Raw genomic sequence first — 22,391 nt, forward strand, 5'->3', positions numbered from 1 at the left:
TTCCTCTACAGTGTCACCTAACCTAGCAGGGAGGGAGGGAGGGGCTGCTTCTGTGACTGGATGATCGCATTTGCATATCGGGATACAGTAGATTCCAATAAATCCCTTAAGCCGTGTGTTTTCTTAAAATAGCTCAGCTCTTTCTCTTATTTGTTCTCCGTTTGCTTACTGATGATGCAGAACTAAGCTCAGCCTCATGGAATCCATGGGAATTGGGAAATGGCTGTGATTTCACTGTGCTGCCCAGTGGAGACACAGCCTCAGAAAGGTCACGAGCCGAGCATGGGGTTGGTAGAATGAGGAAGGCATGTGCAAGGCCCCCCGGGCTCGCCTGTTCTCAGTGAGGCTGCCTGGGGTGCTTCCAGGGGGGGTGGGGAAACCAAGCTGTCAAAGAGGATAAAGCTCACTTAGATGGAACAGAGATGGCTCCCACTGTGAAGATAGGACCCCTTTGTCCTTTAAGGGAGATGTTCTTGGCATTGAATTGATGTCGATTTGGGGAGGGGGGTGTTTCTCCTGGGATAAAACTTGAGATGCCTGCCTCCCATATTTCCTTGCGTCACAGTGGAAATTTTGTAGGCTTTGAGCTTAGAACTCAACAGGTATCAGACCTCTCCCAGTTTAAAAGTGCCAGAAAAGGGAGCATGGGCTGTATTTGAGTATTTCAGGGGTTGTACCCCACAAAAGGCACGCAGTCCTGTTCAGCTTTACTAACTGGCCTTTATTAAAAATGATCCCACTTACTTCACATTTCCTACCAAACCTGACTACCTTTCTTCTTAAATGAGGCTACACTTGCATGTGCAGTCCTGTACATCCCCAGTTCTAAAGTATTTATATAAAACTTGGCTACAAGTCCAAATGTTCTTAGTGTGTCAAAGCATACATGTGTCAACAGTATATCACAAAAAAGAAGTATGTGTTACCTCAAGTGTGGTCTTGAACTTAAGATGTTAGCTGATTATATGACTGTTGGAGCTAATAATAGCTTTCAGTTCACACCATTCAGGCCCAGATAATTTTGCACAGTTGAATTATGTTTAAAGCTCTCTGTTTTGCCCTTGACACAGTTTGCCCCCAGTCCTGGGAACGCACCTAAGGGATTTTCTTTTACGTTGGAGGTGCTGTAAATATTTGGATTCTCACTTGGTATTTGCAGATTCATAACCAGAAATATGTGTTTGGGAATAGTGTTGGCTTTGAGACTTTGCAACAGGGGAAGATTAAAAAAAAAAAAAAAAAAGGCTAAAGTAGGTTGGAAGCATGTGTTACGGTCTTCCCCAGGGTGGGGGACCCCTCGAGGCACCCCTCTTCTACGAGAAGCCGGATTTGGGATGACGAAGGAGGGCTGACGGGAGGAGGCAGCTAGGGTGTGTGTCTGAAGGGCTGTGACCGGCCGGGGGTCTGAGCACAGGGAGGCCCGTCCCTGCCAACAGCACTGCTTCTGCCTCGCCCACGCGGTCCTCCACTTCTGACACCATCAGAGTACATCCGGGTTACACCGAGTTTTCCGTGGCGCCTGGGTGAAGCGTTTCAGGCTAATTAAGAACGATGTCTGCGTTCACAGCGGGCAGTTGCAGGCGACGCCTCGGAGTCCGCGCTCTTGAAATGCATTGAGCTGTGCTGTGGCTCTGTGAAGGAGATGAGAGACAGATACACCAAAATCGTGGAGATACCCTTCAACTCCACCAACAAGTACCAGGTCACCTGGCGTCGGTGCGGGTGGGCGAGGGGGTGGGCGGGGAGGCACGGGAGCTGGAAGAAGGGCTGTTTGACCTTTTTGAAATGTTACAAGCTTCCACGCTTCCTAAAACCGAACTATTCAAACTTCATGAAAGCTTTTAAGTTTTACCCCAGGCTGCGTATAGAAAGTCCTAATCTATTTGAGTATCATTAGGCTAAACGAAGCCTCCCCTAAAATGTTTGGGGCTCTCTGGGATACTTACTAAGGGTTTGGAGGGGGCAGGTGGGGAGGGGGCTGGGTGTCCAGGGATGTGCCCATCGTTGTTGCCACTGTCCCTTCAGGAAAGCTTTAGATCCGAACCCATGCCAGGGATTTCGGGCTGGGTCACTATGCTTGCTTTTTTGGTAGCATTCAAAGCAGGCTACAAGGTGGGAGACCCCAAAGTTCAGATGTAGGAGGTTTTGGTGGTTTTCATGACCGATACCCAGGAGCCAGTGAGCTGTGCTCCCCATTCGGGCCAATGACGCCCAGCCACCTGGCGTTCACGTCTCCACTGTCCTTTATAGCTGTCCATCCATAAGAACCCCAACACGTCTGAGCCCCGGCACCTGCTGGTGATGAAGGGCGCCCCGGAGAGGATCCTGGACCGCTGTAGCTCCATCCTCCTGCACGGCAAGGAGCAGCCCCTGGACGAGGAGCTGAAGGACGCCTTTCAGAACGCCTACCTGGAGCTAGGTGGCCTCGGAGAGCGTGTGCTAGGTATGTGGGCAGCCGGCAGCACAGCCACCCGCCCAGTCCGCGTCTGCACGTTGTGCTGACCTCCCCAAAGCCTTTCGGGAGGAATCCTCCTCCTCGATCTGCCCCCTCCCCCTTGTTCTGAAAACCACAAGGGCCGGGCTGGGGAAATGTTTGGTGCATTGGGCCCATGAGCAGCAAATTCCTGCTGGTTTGCTTCTGATCCGTACTTAGACCTTTGGTCTCATGCTGGTCAGTTCTGTTTGCCCGGGGAAGAAAGATCCGGGGAGAAGAGCTTCATTATCAAACTTTTGTTGCCATGACCCTGACCTACAAACTTAATGAAATTAAAATGAATTGCCAGGGCTTCCAGAATAAAACCGTTTCCTGACTGGCACAGAATGGTTGTGCGTTTACACCAGAGCTTATACGTCCGCTCACAAATTAGATTAACGGTAAACTTTTCAGCTAGGATGCTGCCTGTCCTTCCTACCACATCAGAGCCGGTGCAGATCAGAAGGACATTTCACTGATTGTATAATGTAACTGAAACGGTGGCATTTGTGATATTTTGGAGGTGGACAGATGAAAGTTCCTTATGTAATTCTTCCTGCTCTCCTTAGCTTAGTTACTCAGAACTGATTGCCTAGTTCCATACTCTGGTTCATACCTTCTCTTTCATCTAATTTTGAGGTGTCTTTCTTAACATACCCTGGTGCTCAGTAATACTAAAGGAATAGCGAGCAGAGATGTGGGCTCGGTTTTTTCTTTTTTTTCCTAAAAAAGGAAGCAGATGAGGCACCTGGGTGGCTCAGTCGGTTAAGCGTCCGACTTTGGCTCAGGTCATGATCTCACGGTTTGTGGGTTTGAGCCCCACGTCAACCTCTGTGCTGGCAGCTCAGAGCCTGCAGCCTGCTTTGGATTCTATCTCCTTCTCTCTCTGCCCCTCCCCCGCTCACGCTGTCTCTCTCTCTCAAAAGTAAATAAACATTAACAAAAAAAATTTTTTTAAGAAGGAAGCAGAGACCAATAATTACATGCTTCCCCAAATCTGAGTACCTGAGCGGGCGGGTCTAGAAGCCTGAAATCCTGGGGCTCACCTGTCTCCTCCACATTGGACAATGCCTCTTCCTTTGAGGCTTGGTGATAGATTCTGTCATTCGCATGTTTTGTCTTCCAGTGATTCCACATCATTCATAAAGGTTAAATAAAGCCTCATTCTGTTATAAAAAAAAAAATAATTCCCACTATATACGGAGCCGGAGGCAGACTGTCTGACTAGCCAGCTGCTGTTGTCCTGTGCCTGTTCGGTCAGTGAGGTCCTCACGGGCTGCCTGCTCTCCTTGCAGGTTTCTGCCACCTTTATCTGCCAGACGAACAGTTTCCTGAAGGCTTCCAGTTTGACACTGATGATGTGAATTTCCCTGTGGAAAACCTCTGCTTCGTGGGGCTCATCTCCATGATCGATCCTCCTCGGGCTGCTGTTCCCGATGCCGTGGGCAAATGCCGAAGTGCTGGAATTAAGGTGGAGCCCAGGGTGCCTCCTTGGCATCAGCTTTTAGTGCCCCGGGGTGCCCTGCTCGGTGCCGCGGGAGCCACACGGCCTGCTTGATTTCTCACCTGGCCGATGAGTGTCTTACCTCCAGCACTTCAGTTATCACCAGAAAGGGCCAAGTTGTTTTAAAAGGGTATCATCAGTAGATGGGGGGGGCAGGTTTAAAAGAAAACACACACACATTTTGGGGGAAAGAAATGGAAGCGTAATAATATTTGAAAAGAGCAAACGACGTAGCAAGGTTTTACGTTTTGAAATGCTTGGCAGTGCATGGCACGTCTTCTCTGCTTTCAGTCAACCGGTTTTCTAATGGACGGTGTCCTCTGAATCTTTCTAAGCCCCGGAACGTTGTTTGGGTGCACCGACCCGGGGCGCGTCGTCTCCCTTGGTACCGGCTATCTGATTTGTTTCCGCTTTTTCATTCTCGTTAGTGAGACTGCCCCTCAAAGCTTTGGAAAAGTTACTCCCCCACCACTCGGATTGCGTTCTTAAGTATATTTTTCGGAATGTAATCCTTGGGTCAAAAAAGAGCAGTCACAATTTTGAATTCCTTTTACATACTTACCCTCTCTCCCGAATTGGGCCAGTTTGGGGATTGTTGACCAGCAGTATGTGGCACCTTTGCCTGTTAGTGTGATCCGCATCAGATTTTTATCTTTTTTTTTTTTTTTTCCTTTTCATGGCTAGTTTTAGTAAGTTTGAGTTTTTTATGTGACTGTGTAAAGGAGAAGCAGATACCATGTATCCTGTGTGAACATGTACCAAGATCAAATCTGTTTATTGCTTTGTGTTTTCTGTAAACACACGTTTGTGTTTATATTTTTGGTTAGTCATTGTTGTATCAATTTAAGTTTGCATTCTTTCCTTTTGATCTTCCAAGATGAGTAATCCTTAATACTTCCTCATGCCTGTTCACAGAAGACTCTCTTTGAGGTCATTTCGCTTGGCGGCTGCCTTTGCTAAATTGTCCTGTTTCTTGTTCAGGTTATAATGGTCACTGGAGACCACCCCATCACGGCCAAAGCCATTGCCAAGGGTGTGGGCATCATCTCAGAAGGCAACGAGACCGTGGAAGACATTGCTGCCCGCCTCAACATCCCAGTGAGCCAGGTGAACCCCAGGTGAGGCAGGAAGCTCGAAGCACGGTCTGCCTTGAATGTGCAAATGCTGGCAGTTGGGAGTCATCAGCCTGGGTCTCTGATGGTTTGCTTCCAGGCTTGCTCCTGAATAGGGATTGCCCCTACGGTTCCAGAAGGCAACCTTGTCCTTCCACGGGAGGGTTGCCCTGAGAGCGAGTCCTTATGGCCAACCCCTAGGTGGTGCTTACGGTTCTAAGCACTTGGTGCAGTAATGTATTAAAGTAGGTATTATTCCCACTTGGCAGAGTAGGGAAGCTGAGGCTTCGTCCTGAAGTACGCTCTGAGGCCGGGCTTCCGATTCCCCACTGTTAACCGCAGATCATACCACCTAAACCTAGCAGCAAGTCAGTTTCTAGGGCCACACTCACTTGTCCAAGTAGGTCAAACATGGAGAATTCGGCAATACGGTAAACTAGATGAGAGATAAAGCAGTATTGTTTTGATGTTTCGTTAAAGTTTGGGACCCCTTCACCTACTTCGGGGCTATTAGAGGGTTTGCTCTGCTGTCTAGAATTCGGTCCTTTTATTTCAGTGCGTCTTCTATAAAGACCAGGAAAGGAAAATGACAGGCAGGCTGCCCCCCAGGTGTCTGATCCTTGAATGGAAGGAATAGATAAGAAGATGCCTTGTATCCTGTAGAATGCCGCACAGAGAATCCCTTTCACCTGATGGGGAAAATTCCCTCTGGCTTTACGTTGCTTACAAAGTGTTCTGCATCGAAGAACAGCCCCGCTCGGTGACGAGCATCATGTTGGCGAAGCACTGGGTGACCTCTTTTCCTATCCCGATCCTAGAGATGCCAAGGCCTGCGTGGTCCACGGAAGCGACCTGAAGGACATGACCTCCGAGCAGCTGGATGACATTCTGAAGTACCACACGGAGATCGTGTTTGCCAGGACCTCTCCTCAGCAGAAGCTTATCATCGTGGAAGGCTGCCAGAGACAGGTTAGCCTGGGCAGCCGGGACCGGGCTCTGATCTCCGTGACGGCAGGGCCCGGCTTTTCTCAGACTCACCGTCTGTGTGCCAGTGTATGCCCCGGGCGTGGCTCCAGGGGGGGCAGAACTTGGTAACGGTCTAGCAGTGCCATGCCCTTTACAACACACGTCTTCACTGTGGCCCAGAGTCTGAGCCCCCACACTTGTCTGGAATAGCAGTACAGGCTCCTCCTGTCTACGCTGGGGCTGTGAATGGCCAGGAGAGACTCTCATACCGCGCCTTGAGAAGACCTGTAAAGGAATGGGGTTTTCCAGACATCTCCCCAAAGTCCTGCGTTTGAGGAGCTCTCTTTGGGGTGGGGAGGTGGGGAGGATGTATTTGTCATCACTCCTCCGTTCTCTTGTTGAGTAGTGGCTGCGTGGCGTCTTGGGCTGAGCCGGTTCTGAGCCCCCAGAGAGTCTCCGTAGGAAAGGGACAGTCTGTAGCGCCTCGGGTACTTCTGCCCGGGGACTGTGTGGCTCTTACAGACCCCTCCCCCTTCTTCGGACAGGGGGCTATCGTGGCCGTGACTGGCGATGGTGTCAATGACTCTCCAGCCTTGAAGAAGGCAGACATCGGGGTTGCCATGGGGATCGCTGGCTCTGACGTGTCTAAGCAAGCTGCTGACATGATTCTTCTGGATGACAACTTTGCGTCCATTGTGACTGGAGTCGAAGAAGGTGAGAGCAGTATGTGTAAAGCATCCCCCAGAAACTCCTCCCGTTGCTGTCAGTCTGTAGCCGTTTCCGGCCTGCCCATCTCTTTTGAGCTACACGGTGAAACAAACTCTTGCGTTCCCAGGTCGTCTGATCTTTGATAACTTGAAGAAATCCATTGCCTACACCCTGACCAGTAACATTCCAGAGATCACCCCCTTCCTGATATTTATTATTGCAAACATTCCACTACCACTGGGGACCGTCACCATCCTCTGCATTGACTTGGGCACGGACATGGTGAGTGACTCTCACAGCTCAGGCCCTGTCTCACCCACGGCTGCTTGCCGGCGTCCACGAGGCCGTGGCGGCTCGCTGTAGTGACACCGGTGTGCGTCACGGCCTCCGGGAAGCCGTGTTCTCACTCCTTCTCCGAGGCAACTGTCAACGCCTGTTTGTCAGAGAGCAACGTTATATAAAAGGGAAGATTCTTTTTCTTTTTTTTGATGGGACTGGTAATAACATCTCATGGTACATCTCACGGTTTTAAAAGGGAGAGGGCAAGGAAGGTTCACGAAGTCAGCTTCCTGGTATCTGACGACGTTTATACTTCTCCCTCCCTCCCCCGCCCAGGTTCCTGCCATCTCCCTTGCTTACGAGCAAGCTGAGAGCGACATCATGAAGAGACAGCCCAGAAACCCCAAGACGGACAAGCTTGTGAACGAGCGGCTGATCAGCATGGCCTACGGGCAGATCGGTGAGCCACTGTCCCCGGACACCGGCACTGAGCAGGGAGCGTCTGTAGTGGTGGGGGCGGCCTAGGGGCTTGCTTTGGGGGACTTCAGATCTAGCAAGAGCCAGGACACCGTGTGAGACTCAGGGAGCTTTTTGTACAAAATCCTCTTGAGTGAGAAGAAATCTTCTCCTGTCTGCCCAGTTACTTCTTAGTGGAAACCGTAGTTCTTCAGCCTGGGCTCAGCGGTCCCTCAGCTCGCCAGGCACAGGTCATTCAGAGGCAGTTGTTCCCGGGGGTACGTAATACTGGCCACGGATTTGGATAGAGAGTTAGGCTTTGACGAAGTTGCATGAGCTTGAAAGTTTGGCTGGCTGGTCACCACATGGTGACCCCGCACCGGGCTTGATCTCTGCTCCACCGGTGGAGCTAACAGGTGGTCTCGGAGACCTCATTTTAAGGAGGTCCAGAGCATAGGAGGAAACGTGCCCTGGGGAATTCGGGGCAGTGTGGCAAGACCAGATGCCAGGGGAGAAGCGAAGGGCCCTGAAAAGGAAGGAGGGGGGGAGGGTTGGGTCAGAAAGTGCCCCATTCGCTATTTCAAATATGGGAAAAGGAGATGGGGAAAAAAGTCTCCGTGTAGCAGAGATTAAAACATAGAGAAGCATTTTCCCCTGAAAGGCTGTGCCCTGGTAGAGGCAGATGATGAAATCAGAGCCGGGGGGCGGGGCACGTGTCTCCGAATGAGACCTGTGTATCGTCTTTTAAAGCTCTGAAAAGTGACTCAAAAAGAGAAGAGGGCGCTGGGTGAGGGATGTGTCCCTGTGGTCCTCTATACTCCCTGTCATCTGTCAACTGGTGACCAAGACTGCCCTGAAGGCAGTCAGGTGAAGTGCCTGCAGATGCCCCAGACCAGGTTAAAGGCGTTTTTCCTCACTCGCAGGGATGATCCAGGCACTGGGAGGCTTCTTCACTTACTTCGTGATCCTGGCTGAGAACGGCTTCCTCCCGACCCACCTGCTGGGGCTCCGCGTGGACTGGGATGACCGCTGGATCAACGACGTAGAGGACAGCTATGGGCAGCAGTGGGTGAGAACGGGTCTGGCCAGTGGGAGCCCCCGGGGGGGACGGTGGCCACTCAGCCACCGGCCGTGCGGGCCGAGCTTACCTGGCTGCCTTCCGTGTCCCAGACGTACGAACAGAGGAAAATCGTGGAGTTCACTTGCCACACGGCCTTCTTCGTCAGCATCGTGGTGGTGCAGTGGGCTGACCTGGTCATCTGTAAGACCCGGAGGAACTCCGTCTTCCAGCAGGGGATGAAGTGAGTAGGGAGCGCTCAGGGCCCTCACCCAAGGGGTCTGGGGATTTCTCAACTCTGTGCAAAACCCCAGCACCTGACACATGGCAGTTTCTGGAATCTTGCTTTTGGAGATTTAGGAAGCAAATTGTGATTTTCTTTTTTTTTTTTTCATCTGCCCTCAAGTTCCTGAGTATAGCTCCTACACAGAGACCTCGATCTGCCCTTTGACGCAGGGATGGCTTTGGAAGATAAACTTCTGTTTGTGTCCTTAAGCTTTCTCTCCCCTTGATTCTTTAGGAACAAGATCTTAATATTCGGCCTCTTTGAAGAGACGGCCCTTGCTGCCTTCCTTTCCTACTGCCCTGGAATGGGCGTGGCCCTGAGGATGTACCCCCTCAAGTAAGTCGCTCCTCTTCCAGCTCCACAAAGTGCGAGATAGACGTGGAGCGTTTCCTCTCGTGACGTGTGCCAGTAGCTACTATTGTTAGGAATTGGTCCAGAATTCCTCTGGACTGGAAATTAGGAAGGACTGGCCAGTGCTCAGGCTTTGGCTAAACGGGCTCTGGTACCAGATCGCTCACCGGCCAACTGCGTGAGTGCTTGCGTGCCCCATGGCGCCAGTCCAGTTGTCATTAGAGGTGGACCAGATGTGCCCTGGGGTTTGGGGATCAGGTTCAGATCTTGATTTGCTTTCCCTAGCCCCTGTGTGTTCCCACCACAGGCCCCAGCCGTTGTGGGCCTCTGAATCCTCTGCCTTCCCAGGAAGGAGGTGGGAGAAGCAGGCTTGAGGTGGATCATGGGGGGAGGGGACCAAAGAAAGCTGACCACTGGTCTTTGCTCAGAACCAAACTGGCCTTTTCAAAACACAGTGAAGGACTTTGTGGTAAACCCCCGTATGCAAAAAATTCGGGTTTATCAGAAGTCCAAATTTTGGTACTTTTAGAAACAGAGGGTGTTGGGTGGGGTCTACTCACTGGTTGAGGTTAAGCGACTGCATTTGATGAAAAGATGCTAAGGCACAGAATGTGGCCCCTGTACAACATGAGCTTTTGATGTCGAAGTCTCCCCAGCCTCTCTCAGACCCATCCCACCTGGCTTGTAGCCGACACTTCCTTCCATTGACCCCAGCCAAGCCCCATGGGCCTCACTGACATGTTGTCACTGCAGACATCCTCGGTACAAGGCTGGCCCGGCATCTAGGGTCTGTCTCACTAGCGTCTAAGCGGTCTTTCTAGCCTTCTCTTGTAGCCATGCAAGTTTCTGTAGGTGAATTCAGTACTCTCTTCCCCTGCCCATGTACTTGGTCAGGATGTTTCCCCACCCCCCACCCCATCGGCCTGGGTAATCCTTCAGGGCTGATTGCCCTGGAGCTCACCCCCCTCAGACATGTGCAGGTACACCCCTTCTTTGGTATTACTGGTCACGTCTGCTCCTCCCTAGATTGTAATCTTTAAGGCATGGGCTATCTTGTTGGACTTCGCGTCCCCAGCACCCTGCACAGAGCTGGCGTACAACAGGGGCAGGCCTTGTCCGAGGGGAATTCTGTCTGCCAGGAGAACCACCGAGCTCTCTCAAAGCCTGAAGTGAAGAGTCACACTGAAATAGAGTCGGGCCTCAGGACCTCCTTTGCTGTGCCTAGAGAGTTTGTTCCCAACAGGTTCTACCCAATTAGGAAGGTGGTTCAGTTACTCTGGGCGACCGAGCCAAAGGAGATCCTCCTCTCTTAGCTGTGGAGGAAGACCTCTAGCGCCAGGAAGAAGAGATTGCCAGGCTTCTGCCCTGGGAACGCCTTCCTCTGTTGACTGCAGAAGTTGGTAGTCAGGAAAGCATGGCCCTTGACAGGGCTGTCCAGGGTGCCTGTCTCCAGGCTGGGGATGTGGCAGCAGCCGCTGGGCTCCCAAAGCTCTGTTCTCTATTAGGGCTCAGCTTTTTTCATTCCCTGGTGCTGGGATTCAGCACCCAGCTGACTGAATTCAAGGGATGGATACATGGTTCTGATCTACTCTGGCAGTGCTTTATCTTCAGATGCCAGGACGTTAGATATAATATATATATACCACACTCAAGTTCCTCAAACACTTTAGAAAGGGGAAGAAAGTAAATGCCCATTTGCTGGGGGATGGTCAACAGAAAATCTCAAAAACCAAACTTGTAAAAGGGGATTCCTTCATAAAGTCTGCAGTCTGGTTTCCTGAGCCTCTCCAGGCCCTGGGCGCAGGGAGCAGCATTCTGTTCTTAAGACCTTTCTGTGTGTTCTGTGTTAATGGCTCAATAGTTAACCATGATTATACTTGGCTCCTCCTTCCAGGCTATTCCACTGTCCTGGGTAATATGTGGTTTCTCTTTCCTTTGACTTGTGTTCATGTATAAATTAGTACCTGATTCTATTTCCAGACCTACCTGGTGGTTCTGTGCCTTCCCCTACTCTCTTCTCATCTTCGTGTACGACGAAGTCCGAAAACTCATCATCAGGCGACGCCCTGGCGGTAATTTCATCTTACCTTCAGCAGGGTTGTGGGAGAGGCGGTATTTCTGTGTCTTTTATTTCCTCTGAAGTGTCTGGGCTCGGCCCAGGCCATTGGACCAGCAAACTGCCCAATGCTATAGTCCCATCCTCACGATCTCCATTGAGGTTTCAGAACCGATCGTATTTTAGACTACAACCCAAATACGATCCAGTGGAAAGTTGGGCAGAAACCTAAACTATCTTCCCAATTAACATGTTCTTCCTAAAAACAGAGAGAGTTGAGGTCTAATGCCGAATTTGAGTGACCCCCCCCCCACCCCCCGAGCTTCGTCACCCACCCTCAGGTCACTCCTCGACACTCTTTCTCCCACTGTGCCCTAGAGCCAGGACTTACTGCAAGTGTCTTGTCTCTCTTTGCTGCCTATAGGCTGGGTAGAGAAGGAAACCTACTACTAGGCCCCCCGTGTCCTGCACGCCGTGGAGCATCCTACCACGCACCTGCACCCACCCCCCACGCCCTCTTTGTGTACTTCAGTCTTGGAATTCGGAACTCTACCCTGGTAGGAAAGCACCGAAGCATGTGGGGGAAGCGAGACGTCCCGGAATGAAGCATGTAGCTATACGGGGGGGGAGGGGGGAGGGCTGCCTGACAAACACCGTCTATGGGAATGACAGCGGGGAAGGTTTTTATGTGCCTTTTTGTTTTTGTAAAAAGGAAAACTTGGAAAGACTGAAAGAATACATTTTATATCTGGATTTTTACAAATAAAGATGGCTATTATAACGGAATCGATCTTGTGCCCTCGTCACCTTCGTGGCCCTGATGTCAGAGTGTGGTTCTCTGCGCGCATCCCTGTACTGGCTGCTTCAACAGCCCGGAACTTGTTGGCACGGCAAACCCAGACCCCCCCCGAACCAAAGCTAACCAGTCCTCTGGTTGTATAAAAGCTCTCTAGGCGATTCTGAGTCCCATTCAAGTTTGAGAACTGTTGAGGGGTAACTTTGTGCCCTGGCTCTTTTGTTCTGAGTAGATACATTTGTGGACCTACCTCAGGGTGAGTGGTGTGGCTGCAACTCCAGCTGTCTCACATCTGCTCCTTGACGGAGGCACATGTCCTGTGAAGGATTCAGTGCCTTAGTACCATACCCTCTTGTCAAGCTGGCACAGCCCCCGGGTCCCCACCACAGCAGCCTCAAGCATCTCTAGACCAAGGTCTGAGAAGTAGGCCTACACGGTCTCATGGCCCGTGTATCACAAAGCGCTTCCCTATCACATAGCTCGTTCCTAATGTACCATCAGACAGCTCCACTGCAGAAAGAGCTTAGGTGCCAGAAGGCACTTAAAGAAAAAGGTAAGAGAGACCTGTTTACATCAGGGTCAAGTCTGAGAACACCTGTTCTCAAAGTGTGAGTGTAACCCCCCCTCCCTTCCCCCCAGCCCTCGGTCTCAGGGCTCAGCACTCCAGTGTGCCTGCTGTCACCTAGCCATGCTCCAAGGCTGTCCCTGCTTCAAGCAGATACAATAGAGTCCTTACTTCTGGCACCCGAGTACGTCGACAGGCAGGCAGAGAAGGAGTTCAAGTATTTTTTTTTCTCTCTGAAAGCTTAAGGCATTGCTCATGCCTCTTGACTGCAGCTCACTTCCAAGCTGTACCGATGGGAGAGGAAGGGAACCAGCGAATTCCCGCATACTGGCTGTCATCGGCTGTCCCCTCTCCAGCTGGAGGAACTGGGAGGGCTGACCTTAGTCTAACCAGTTCTAACCTCCTCTCTCGGGGACACTTTCCCCTGGGGTGATCTCTGCACTTGTAAGCAAGTCAGTTTTTAATTTTTTGCTTTTAGAGAGAGTGTGAGTGGGGTGGTGGGGGGGGGAGGGAGAGAGACAAGCTCCAAGTTCAGTGCGGAGCCCGACGCAGACCTCAATCCCGCCACCCCGGAATCGTGACCTGAGCCGAAATCAAGTCGATACTCCACTGAGCCTATCAGATGGCCCAGCAAATCATCTTTCAAAATAGCCATCTGCTCGCCCAACATGGAAACTAGGATGAAGCTAACAAAGTCCTCAGGATTATGAGTCCAGGAAACGGGTGGTAACTGGCCACTCGAGGACACCTTGCCCTTCACTGCTACGATGGCCCTCATGAGCACCCAACCCCCTCCCCCATGCACAGCCCTGTCAGATTTGCTGTCCCCACCCCTACTGCCCCTGTGTCTGCTCTCTGGCACCCCTGGAGGGTTGACCAGTGAACCCAACACCACTACAACGAAGGTCATGGGTATTCCCAAAGAGCTCGAAGCAGCCTGACACGGTAGAGTCAGGGTCAGGGGGTGGGGTGACCCCAGGGAGATTCCAGGCCAGGCTTCTCACCGCTCTAAGCGGCCCTCGACTTCGAAACACCTGGAGGAAGGGTGGGGCAGGACAAGGGGAGTCTCCGAACCTCCCACCCCCTTCCCACCAGAACATTTCCACCTTCGGACAATCACTGAATAACCAGTTGTACAGCCAAAAGTTTGCTCCAGAGGAAGCAGCTAAGTGACGGGTAAAACTGGTACCAGAACCAGGCCTCCTGATGGGTCAGATGTTTCCAAGCTTTCTAAAAGACTCAACGCCTGGGCTCATTTCTGCTTTGCACTCCAATTCTCACTTTAGCCCTCTCGGTAGTGGCTAAGTATGGCTCCAGAACAAGGAAACAGCTGAGGGATGCTGACCCCAGAGACGGTGCACCCCCACAAATCTGCAACACAGCCATCCTGACCAGCCTCCTCCCTCTACTCGCTCACCTAATCATCCCTCCGCCGCCTCCCGGCTCCTGTTAATAACACCAGTCCACTGATAACTGTCGTCTCTGACCTGATTCCCGGTCCTTGGCTTCTACAGCACCTGTGTCTCCATCACCCCCTTGCCCAAACCGGACCCATCATCTCTACCATCATCATGGCTGCCCACTCCTTAGCCTTCTGCCTCCTCCTCACCTGCTCCTTGGCTGTTCGTTTCCTCAGGGGGGTTCCCATGCCTTTCCCTCTGCCCGCTTCCTATTCTTGTGTGTTTCACAACACAACACCCACAATGCTTTCCTCTCTTCTGAGCCCCCAGACCCGTGAATCCAGTTGTCTACTGGACATCTGTATTTGCCCACAAAGCACAACACGCTAGTCTCAAAATGAACATAGTCTAGGCAATGACATCTATCGCCCCGTTGCCCAAATCAGAAAGCCGGAAGTCACGTGAGGTTTCTTGCTGCGGCCCCTGCCACCATGCAATCGCCACTCGGTTCCAGTGTGGCTGACAACAGGCTTTGGGTCTTAGCCTAGGCACAGTCACTTACTGACCATGGGTACAGAATTTTGCCTCTCGGCGCTTCCTTTAGAATCCCAATGACATTTGAGAATTGTTGAACGCATGGAGGTTATATGTAAAGAGATTGGCACAGTGGCTGGTCCTCGATAAAACCCTTTCTCTTCTGGCACTGCCCTTCACTTCTGGACACCCGCAAGAGCTCCTGGCCGGTCCCCTGACTCTCAGCCTTCAGTCCAGTGCTTCTCTAAATGTGGTCTCTGGACCAGTATCTCCCGGGGAACTTGACGGCAATGCACCTTCTGATGCGCACCGACTGAATCTGAAACTGGAGGCGGGACACAGCAATCTGCTTCAAGGAGCCTTCCAGGTGATTCTGATGCATGTCAAAATCTGAGAAGCATTGCTCAATCCCACCTTCCAAGCTCTGCGTGGCTGCCTCTCTCACCATCCACGCCTTCACCCTTGACTCCAGCACAGAAACCTATCTCTGCTCAGCCGTTCAGGCTCCCAGGAAGTCCCTTTTGTGCTACATACTGCCTCCCCCCGCCGTCCTACAAGTCCCCCTGGCAAGCCACCCACGTGGGCCCAACCTGCATTCCCCCGGCTGACTGACTCAACTCTCCGGCTACCATTCAGGCCTCTCCTCCTTGGGAAAGGCTCAGTGGGCCCTCGTGTTTTCACACCTTCTAGCACCTACGCCTATTTATTAGTGTGTTCCCTGATAAACTATGACTTCCTGAGCACGCAGCCCAGGCCATATCCTCCCCAACATCTGGCACGTTGAGTACTCGTTGAATGAATGAATGCTCATTACCAGAGCTTTTCCATATTTTTTTAACACTTCACCCTCACCCTGCATTTCAGTTTCTTGAATCAGGGCTGACGCTTCACCCAAGGGAAATGTATACCCAGGTCTGCAGGAGCCTATGAATTTGCCGGTCTCCTAAAACTTTGAGGCTGAAATTCAGAGAGTATTCAGGAGCCATTCATGGAATCAGGATGTGAAGAAGTTTGGTGGGAGACCATGGCAAGTGATGATAGAAGGCAAAGAGATGTACAAACAGAGGCACCAAGGTGGACACAGGTCCTTGGACGTGCCTGCGTCCCAGAGCTTTTGAATCCCTGTCTTGGGCCTCAAACGAGCTCATTGAAACCCCCCACCCCACTGCAACCCCCTACTAGGTTGTCACCTCCTATTAGATAGCTGGTTACTTAGTACCCCTTCACAGAAGTCACAATTCTGTCATTCAATTATGCAATCATTAATATCCATTTTCCCCTGCTAACCTGTAAGTTCTGTGAGGTCCAGGAGCCTGTCTTTTCTGTTTTCCCCGTCATGTTCAGCCCAGCGCCTTCAGAAGAGAAGTTGGCACTTTAGCACAGTGGCCAATACTCCCTAAGGAGAAAGGCGGGCTCCACTTCAAGATGGCATCATAGGAAGATCCTGAACTCACCTCCTTCCATGGACACACCAAATCTACGGCTGCATATGGAACAGCTTCCTCTGGGAAAAAAACCTACAAAGCAGAGTGATGCCTACACATCAGGCAAACAAGAAAAACCCAACACTGAAGCACGTAGGAGAGGTGGAAACACAACCCTTCCAGAAACCCCAACCCTGGCATGACTGCCACAACTGGACGGAACTCAAAACCTGGAGCTTTTTACTACCCCTGGGGAGCAAAGGTTTCGTCCTCCACAATGGGCACTCCACCTTCACCTGAGAGACAAGCCCCTAAAACATTTAGCTTTGGAAACCAATGGGGTTTACGTCCATCATGCCCATAATGGTACAGCAAACTGAAAACAGCTGTAAAAAAAAAAAAAAACAGTTTATGAGAGCAGAGAGAGAGAATCCTAAGTAGGTTCCATGCCGTCGGTGCAAGAGCCAGATGTGGGGCTCGAACCCACAAACCATGAGATCATGACCCAAGCCAGAATCAAGAGTCAGACGCTCAACCGACTGAGCCACCCAGGCGCCCCTGAACAAGCGCATTTACAAAGCTTGTGCACAGTCTTACTTTGCCCGGGGAGCAGCACAGAAGCAGCCAGTTGAGAGGAACCCAGACTTTATGTGAAAGAGGTTTGTTTGCTGATCTTAAGGCATCAACTGAGGGGCAAGCTTCTAATGAAGCACACAGTCAAGACCCTACGGTCCTCCTTTCCAGAGCCCACAGAAGGTGGGCGCTATCTTCTCGCTTTCCCTCTGCCACACTCCACGGTGCCAGTATCTCCTGGAGAGGAGCTTGTACATGCGTCTGGTGCCCCAGCTTTCATGGCTTCCCCCCCAGGAGATGCTCCTGGATTGCCTAGTCCTAGGTGAGCAGCAGGGCTTGCATTCTGGGATTCTAGGGGACTAGAACAATTCAGGGGCTTGTTCTTGGCTGTTTATCACCTCCAGGGCACTGCACAGACAGCAGACTGAGAGACGCACCAAGTCTCTTTGTGAGAGACCTATCTGCTTGTCCAAGAGCCTCAGCTACAAGAGCAGGCTTCAGGTTTGGTACACAGCCGAGATGCACTCTGGGGATGGAGGCCACTGGACGCCATCTTTGCACTGTCCTTCTGCCTGGCTCCAGATTGCCAGCATCTCCCAGAAAGGAACTCGGACTCTCGTCTGACACCCTAATTTCTGTGACTACTACCCAGAGGGCACCTCCAGATTGCCTGGGTTTGGCGTCTGGTGGGACTTGAGCTGGCAGCCCCACAAAACTATATATAGAGAGAGAACTATATATATAACTATATATAACTATAACTATATATAACTATAACTAACTATAACTATAACTATATATATATAATGGTCATGGTCATAAAGGTCATGACTATATAGTCATTCTCTAAAAGGTACTGCCTAAGGGTCTGGTTTCCAATCAGCCTGAGTTTAGGTGCTGATTGAATTCCTCCCCTTTGGGACACTGACAGATGTTGGTACACCCTCAACTACTGAGGGCCACTGAAAACAATGCTTGGACAATCACAAAGGTTTGTGACAACCAAAAGCTAAGGCAGGGTTGAACTATAAGGTTCATTTCTTACATGAGGCTGCTCCTTAAAGATGGGGAGAGGGAGTTGTTTTATCTAATGCATAGAAACCAACACAGGGAGTCAAGGAAAATGAAGAAAATGGAATATGTTCCAAATGAAAGAACAAGATAAAACCTTGAAGAAGTGCTTAACTGATGAAGTTTTGGAGTGATGGGGGGTTCATGGGGTCCAGAGCCAACGGCCAAGAATGAATTCTTGAGGACCTCTTTGGTGCAAAGAGGTGATTTTATTAAACACGGGGACAGGACCCATGGGCAGGAAGAGCTGCACTAGGGTCGTGACAGGTAACTCATTATATACCCTCAGGTTGGGAGGGGATCAGGGTGTCTATGGAAGTAAGTCTCTATGGAATTTTGGAGGCAAGGTTTCCAGGATCTTGAGGGGCTAGCTGTTGCTAGGGAAATGCCATTTATTACCACTTAATAAAACCTCAGTCATGAGACCCTTTAGATGTATATCAGGGGGCCATAAGCTTGGAGTATGATTGCCAGCATATATCTTAGGGGAGTTGAGATAAAGGAAGTAGACTTACAGGATCTTTGAGGTTGGGACAATGTTAAGCTAAGATTCTCTTTTGTCCCCGGCAAAGTGTCATCTTGAGGTAGCTGAGCTCCTAGAGGAAAGGTCACTCTGCAGGTCTCAAGGACTTGTCAATGGGCTGTAGGCAGGAAGGGAATTTAATTTTTCATTTTTGCCTTAGTTTCCCACATGGCAGGCACTTAAACCCCTTTCCTTTGTTCTTAGGTAGCCAGGAATGTCCGAGGATATCACACATATCCCACCTGGAGTTGGGGGTGGGAGTGGGTACCAACCTGTATTTCGCCCTCAGCTTGCCCCATGCTCCCTCACCATTAATGAACCAGAGATACGTGATTTATTTCATAGAGTTCAAAATAATCGTCATAAAGATGCTCACCAAACTCAGGAAAAGCATGGATGAACACAGTGAGAACTTCAAAAAAGAGACAGAAAATATAAGAAAGTAGCAAATATAAAAATATAAATCTCGGGGCACCTGGGTGGCTCAGTCGGTTAGGCGGCCGACTTCGGCTCAGGTCATGATCTCGCGGTCCGTGAGTTCGAGCCCCACGTCGGGCTCTGTGCTGACAGCTCAGAGCCTGGAGCCTGTTTCAGATTCTGTGTCTCCCTCTCTCTGACCCTCCCCCGTTCATGCTTTGTCTCTCTCTGTCTCAAAAATAAATAAACGTTAAAAAAAATTAAAAATATATATATATAAATCTCACTGGTAAAAGGTAAATACGTCATACAATTTCGATGAAATTTGTAAAGATGGTGGATTGCCCACTAAAGCTAGCATGAAGGTTAACTGTTGACTACAACAGTTAACAGATGCACAAGATAAACAGATGTAGAATATGACATTAAAAACATAAAACGTGGGGGTGGGGAGCAGAGTAAAAATGTAGAGCCTTAGAATGCATTCAAACTTAAGTTGTAAATTTATACTGTTATAAATTATCAGTTGTTATGTGTCAGCCTCATGATAACCACAAGGCAAAACCTTATAGTAGATACACCAAAGATAAAGAAATCTAAGCATACCACTCAAGAAAGTCATCCAATCACAAAAGAAAACAGTGAAAAGGAAACCTGCCAGAAAACAAATAACAAAACAAAATGGCAGTAACTATATACCTATCAATCATTACTTTAAATGTAAATGGATTAGCTTCTCCAACTGAAAGACAGTGGCTGAAACAATTAAAAAAAAAAAAAAAAAAAGACCCATCTATTGCTGCCTACAATAGACTCTCTTCAAATATATAAGGATGCACACAGGCTGAAAATGAAAGGATGGGGAGAGATATTCGATACTCCATACAAATGGAAACCAAAAGAAAGCTGGTGTGGCTATACTCATACCAGACAAATAGACTTTAAAACAAATCCTGTAGGAAGAGACAAAGACAGGCAGTATATAATGATAAGGGGTCAATCCGACAAGATGATAGAAGAGTTGTAGGTATTTATGCACTCAATGTAGAAGCACCTAAATATATAAAGCAAACAGTAACAGACCTAAAGGGAGACACAGACAGCAATATAACAATAGTAGGGGAATTCAATACTGCACTTTCGTCAATGGATAGATTGTCCAGATAGAATATCAATAAGGAAACATCAGCCTTATATGATACATTAGATGCCTATTAAATTCATCTGGTCTAGAGAATATCCCACCCAAAAGCAGCAGAACTAATATTCTTCAAGTACACATGAAACATTCTCCAGGACAGATCATATGTTAGGCCCCAAAACAAGTCCTAATAAAGACTGAAATATAATCAAGCATCTTTTCTGACCAAAATGGTTCAAAACTAGAAATCAACTATAAGAAGAAAGCTGGAAAATTCACAAATATGTGGAGATAAAACAGCATGCTACTTAAAACAACCAGTCAAAAAAAAAAAAAAAAAGAAATCCGAAGAAATCAAAATGTACCTTGCATTTATCATGATGAGCACTGAGTAATGTATAGAATTGTTGAATCACTAGGGGTGCCTGGGTGGCTCAGTCCATTAAGCCACTGAGACTTCGGCTCAGGCATTGGTCTCAAGATTCATGAGTTCGAGCCCCATATTGGGCTCTGTGCTGACAGCTCAGAGCCTGGAGCCTGCTTCAGATTCTGTGTCTCCCTCTCTCTCTGCTCATCCCCCGCTTACACTCTCTCTCTCAGAAATAAACATTAAAAAAAATTTTTTTTAAATAATTGTTCCATCACTATATTGTATATCTGAAACTAATATAACACTGTATGTCAACTAGATTGGAATTAAAATTAAAAACTTAATACAAATGAAAAAAAGTACCTCGAGACAAATGAAAATGGAAATACAATGTACCCAAACTTATGGGATGTAGCATAGCAGTAAATCCTTCCTCAAGAAACAAAACATCTCCAACAACCTAACTTTATACCTCAAGGGACAAAATGCAAAGATAGTAGAAGGAAGGAAATGATAAAGATCAGACCAGAAATAAATGCAATAGAGACCAAAAAGATAATAGAAAAGATCAATGAAACCAAGGGCTGGTTCCTTGAAAAGATGAACAAAATTGACAAAACTTTACCTATACTCACCAAGAAGAGAGAGAGAAAGGGAGGTCTCAAAATCAGAAACGAAAGAAGGGATATGACAACTGATGCCACAGAAATAGATGAGATCGTAAGAGAATACCATGAACAATTATATGCCAATAAATTTGACAATGTAGAAGAAATGGATAAATTCCTAGAAACATACAAACTATTAAGATTGAATCATGAAAAAATAGAAAATGTGCACAGACCAATTACTGGTAAGGAGATTGTTTTTTGATAGATTTTTTATTACTGATTCAAAGTCCAGGACCAGATGGTTTCACTGTGAACTCTACCAAACATTTAAAGAAGAATTAATGCTAATCCTTCTCAAAATTTTCCAAAAAAATAGAAAAAGAGGGAATACTTCCAAATGTATCTATGAGGCCAGCAATATCCTGATACCTAACCTAGACAGGGAGTCCAAAAAAGGAAATTTACAGGTCAATATTCCTGATAAACATAGATGCAAAAATCCTCAACAAAATACTAGCAAACAATAAATTAAAATACATTACATACATTAAATACAATACATTACATTAAATCCATTAAAGGATCATACATCATGATCAAATAGGATTTAGATGCAGAAAAGCATTTGACAAAATTCAAATAAATGGATAAAACCATTTTTTATGGTTTTACCCATTTATGATTTAAAAAAAAATAACTCTCAACAATGTGGGTACAGAGAGAAGATACCTCAGCATAATAAAGGCTATATATGACAAACTCAAACATCACACTCAGTGGTGAAAAGCTGGAAGTTTTTCCTCTCAGGTCAGGAGCAAAACAAGGATCCCCACTCTCACCAATTTTTTTTAAGTTTGTTTATTTATTTTGAGAGTGAGAAAGAGTGTGCAAGTAAGTGGGGCGGGGCAGAGAGAGGGAGAGGGAGAATCCCAAGAGCGGGCCCCACACCCAGCATGGAGCCTGATGCAGAGCTAGATCCCACAACTCTGGGATCATGCCTTGAGCTGAAATTAAGAGTTGGATGCTCGACCGACGGAGCCACCCAGGCGCCCCTCACCACTTTTATTCAACGTAGTATTGGAAGTCCTGGACACAGCAATTAAGTAAGAAAAAGAAATAAGATTCGTTCCAGTCCAAGATGGTGACCCAGAAGACCCAGAAGTCATCTCCTCTACAGACACACCAAATCTATACATACTTCTAGAGCAATTAATTCTTCCTGAAAAAGAACTGAGGGCTGTCTGAACAGCGTCTGCACAACAGAGAGACCACATAGAGAAAGGCAAGAGAGATGGAGACATGGTAACAAAAGCCACCTACCCCCCCCACCACACACACACCCCAGCGCTGCGATTTGGCAGTAGGGAGGGATAACACTGAGGGACCATGAGCAGATCCGTCTACTGTGGGGCACGGGAAAAAGCCATGGTTTAAACATGCAACTAGAATATAAAGAAACCAGAAAAATGGCAGGAGAGCTGCTGGAACTCTGGGACTGGAAACCACCACAGAATATGTTCCCTCTCCACCTTGATGGCATGGAAAGGGGGAGGGTCCAGGTGCCTTAGCTGGCCTGCCATCTCAGTGAGACCCAGTCCCTCGCCCACACAAGCCCCAGATGTCCCACAAGGCGGTCCAGTGCAACACACACTAGGACACCCCTGGTCAGTGCTCACAGCTCCATCTGACTCACTGAGGTGACACAGACACAAAGCACC

At 48.8% G+C, this 22,391-nt stretch overlaps 1 protein-coding gene and 1 long non-coding RNA gene across 2 annotated transcripts in view; one reads left to right on the top strand and one right to left on the bottom strand.

The window, feature by feature from the left end:
* Positions 1 to 12,034, top strand: part of ATP1A1 (ATPase Na+/K+ transporting subunit alpha 1) — a 29,649-nt gene extending 17,615 nt beyond the window's left edge. The window contains exons 11-23 of the mRNA XM_027060808.2: positions 1,568 to 1,702; positions 2,251 to 2,443; positions 3,769 to 3,944; positions 4,959 to 5,095; positions 5,908 to 6,058; positions 6,601 to 6,769; positions 6,891 to 7,045; positions 7,379 to 7,502; positions 8,422 to 8,567; positions 8,669 to 8,799; positions 9,076 to 9,177; positions 11,173 to 11,264; positions 11,673 to 12,034. Of these exons, the coding sequence (XP_026916609.1) occupies positions 1,568 to 1,702; positions 2,251 to 2,443; positions 3,769 to 3,944; positions 4,959 to 5,095; positions 5,908 to 6,058; positions 6,601 to 6,769; positions 6,891 to 7,045; positions 7,379 to 7,502; positions 8,422 to 8,567; positions 8,669 to 8,799; positions 9,076 to 9,177; positions 11,173 to 11,264; positions 11,673 to 11,701 (1,740 nt within the window). The 3' untranslated portion in view covers positions 11,702 to 12,034. The remainder of the gene's footprint in view (positions 1 to 1,567; positions 1,703 to 2,250; positions 2,444 to 3,768; positions 3,945 to 4,958; positions 5,096 to 5,907; positions 6,059 to 6,600; positions 6,770 to 6,890; positions 7,046 to 7,378; positions 7,503 to 8,421; positions 8,568 to 8,668; positions 8,800 to 9,075; positions 9,178 to 11,172; positions 11,265 to 11,672) is intronic.
* On the bottom strand, positions 7,259 to 10,024 carry LOC128313964 (uncharacterized). Its single transcript, XR_008295181.1, has 2 exons — positions 8,647 to 10,024; positions 7,259 to 8,024 (listed from the first exon to the last, which is right to left on the bottom strand). It is a non-coding gene; the product is annotated as an uncharacterized LOC128313964 (long non-coding RNA).
* Positions 12,035 to 22,391: the final 10,357 nt, after the last annotated feature.

Source organism: Acinonyx jubatus, chromosome C1 (assembly GCF_027475565.1).
Source record: "Acinonyx jubatus isolate Ajub_Pintada_27869175 chromosome C1, VMU_Ajub_asm_v1.0, whole genome shotgun sequence".
Classification (NCBI taxonomy): domain Eukaryota; kingdom Metazoa; phylum Chordata; class Mammalia; order Carnivora; family Felidae; genus Acinonyx; species Acinonyx jubatus.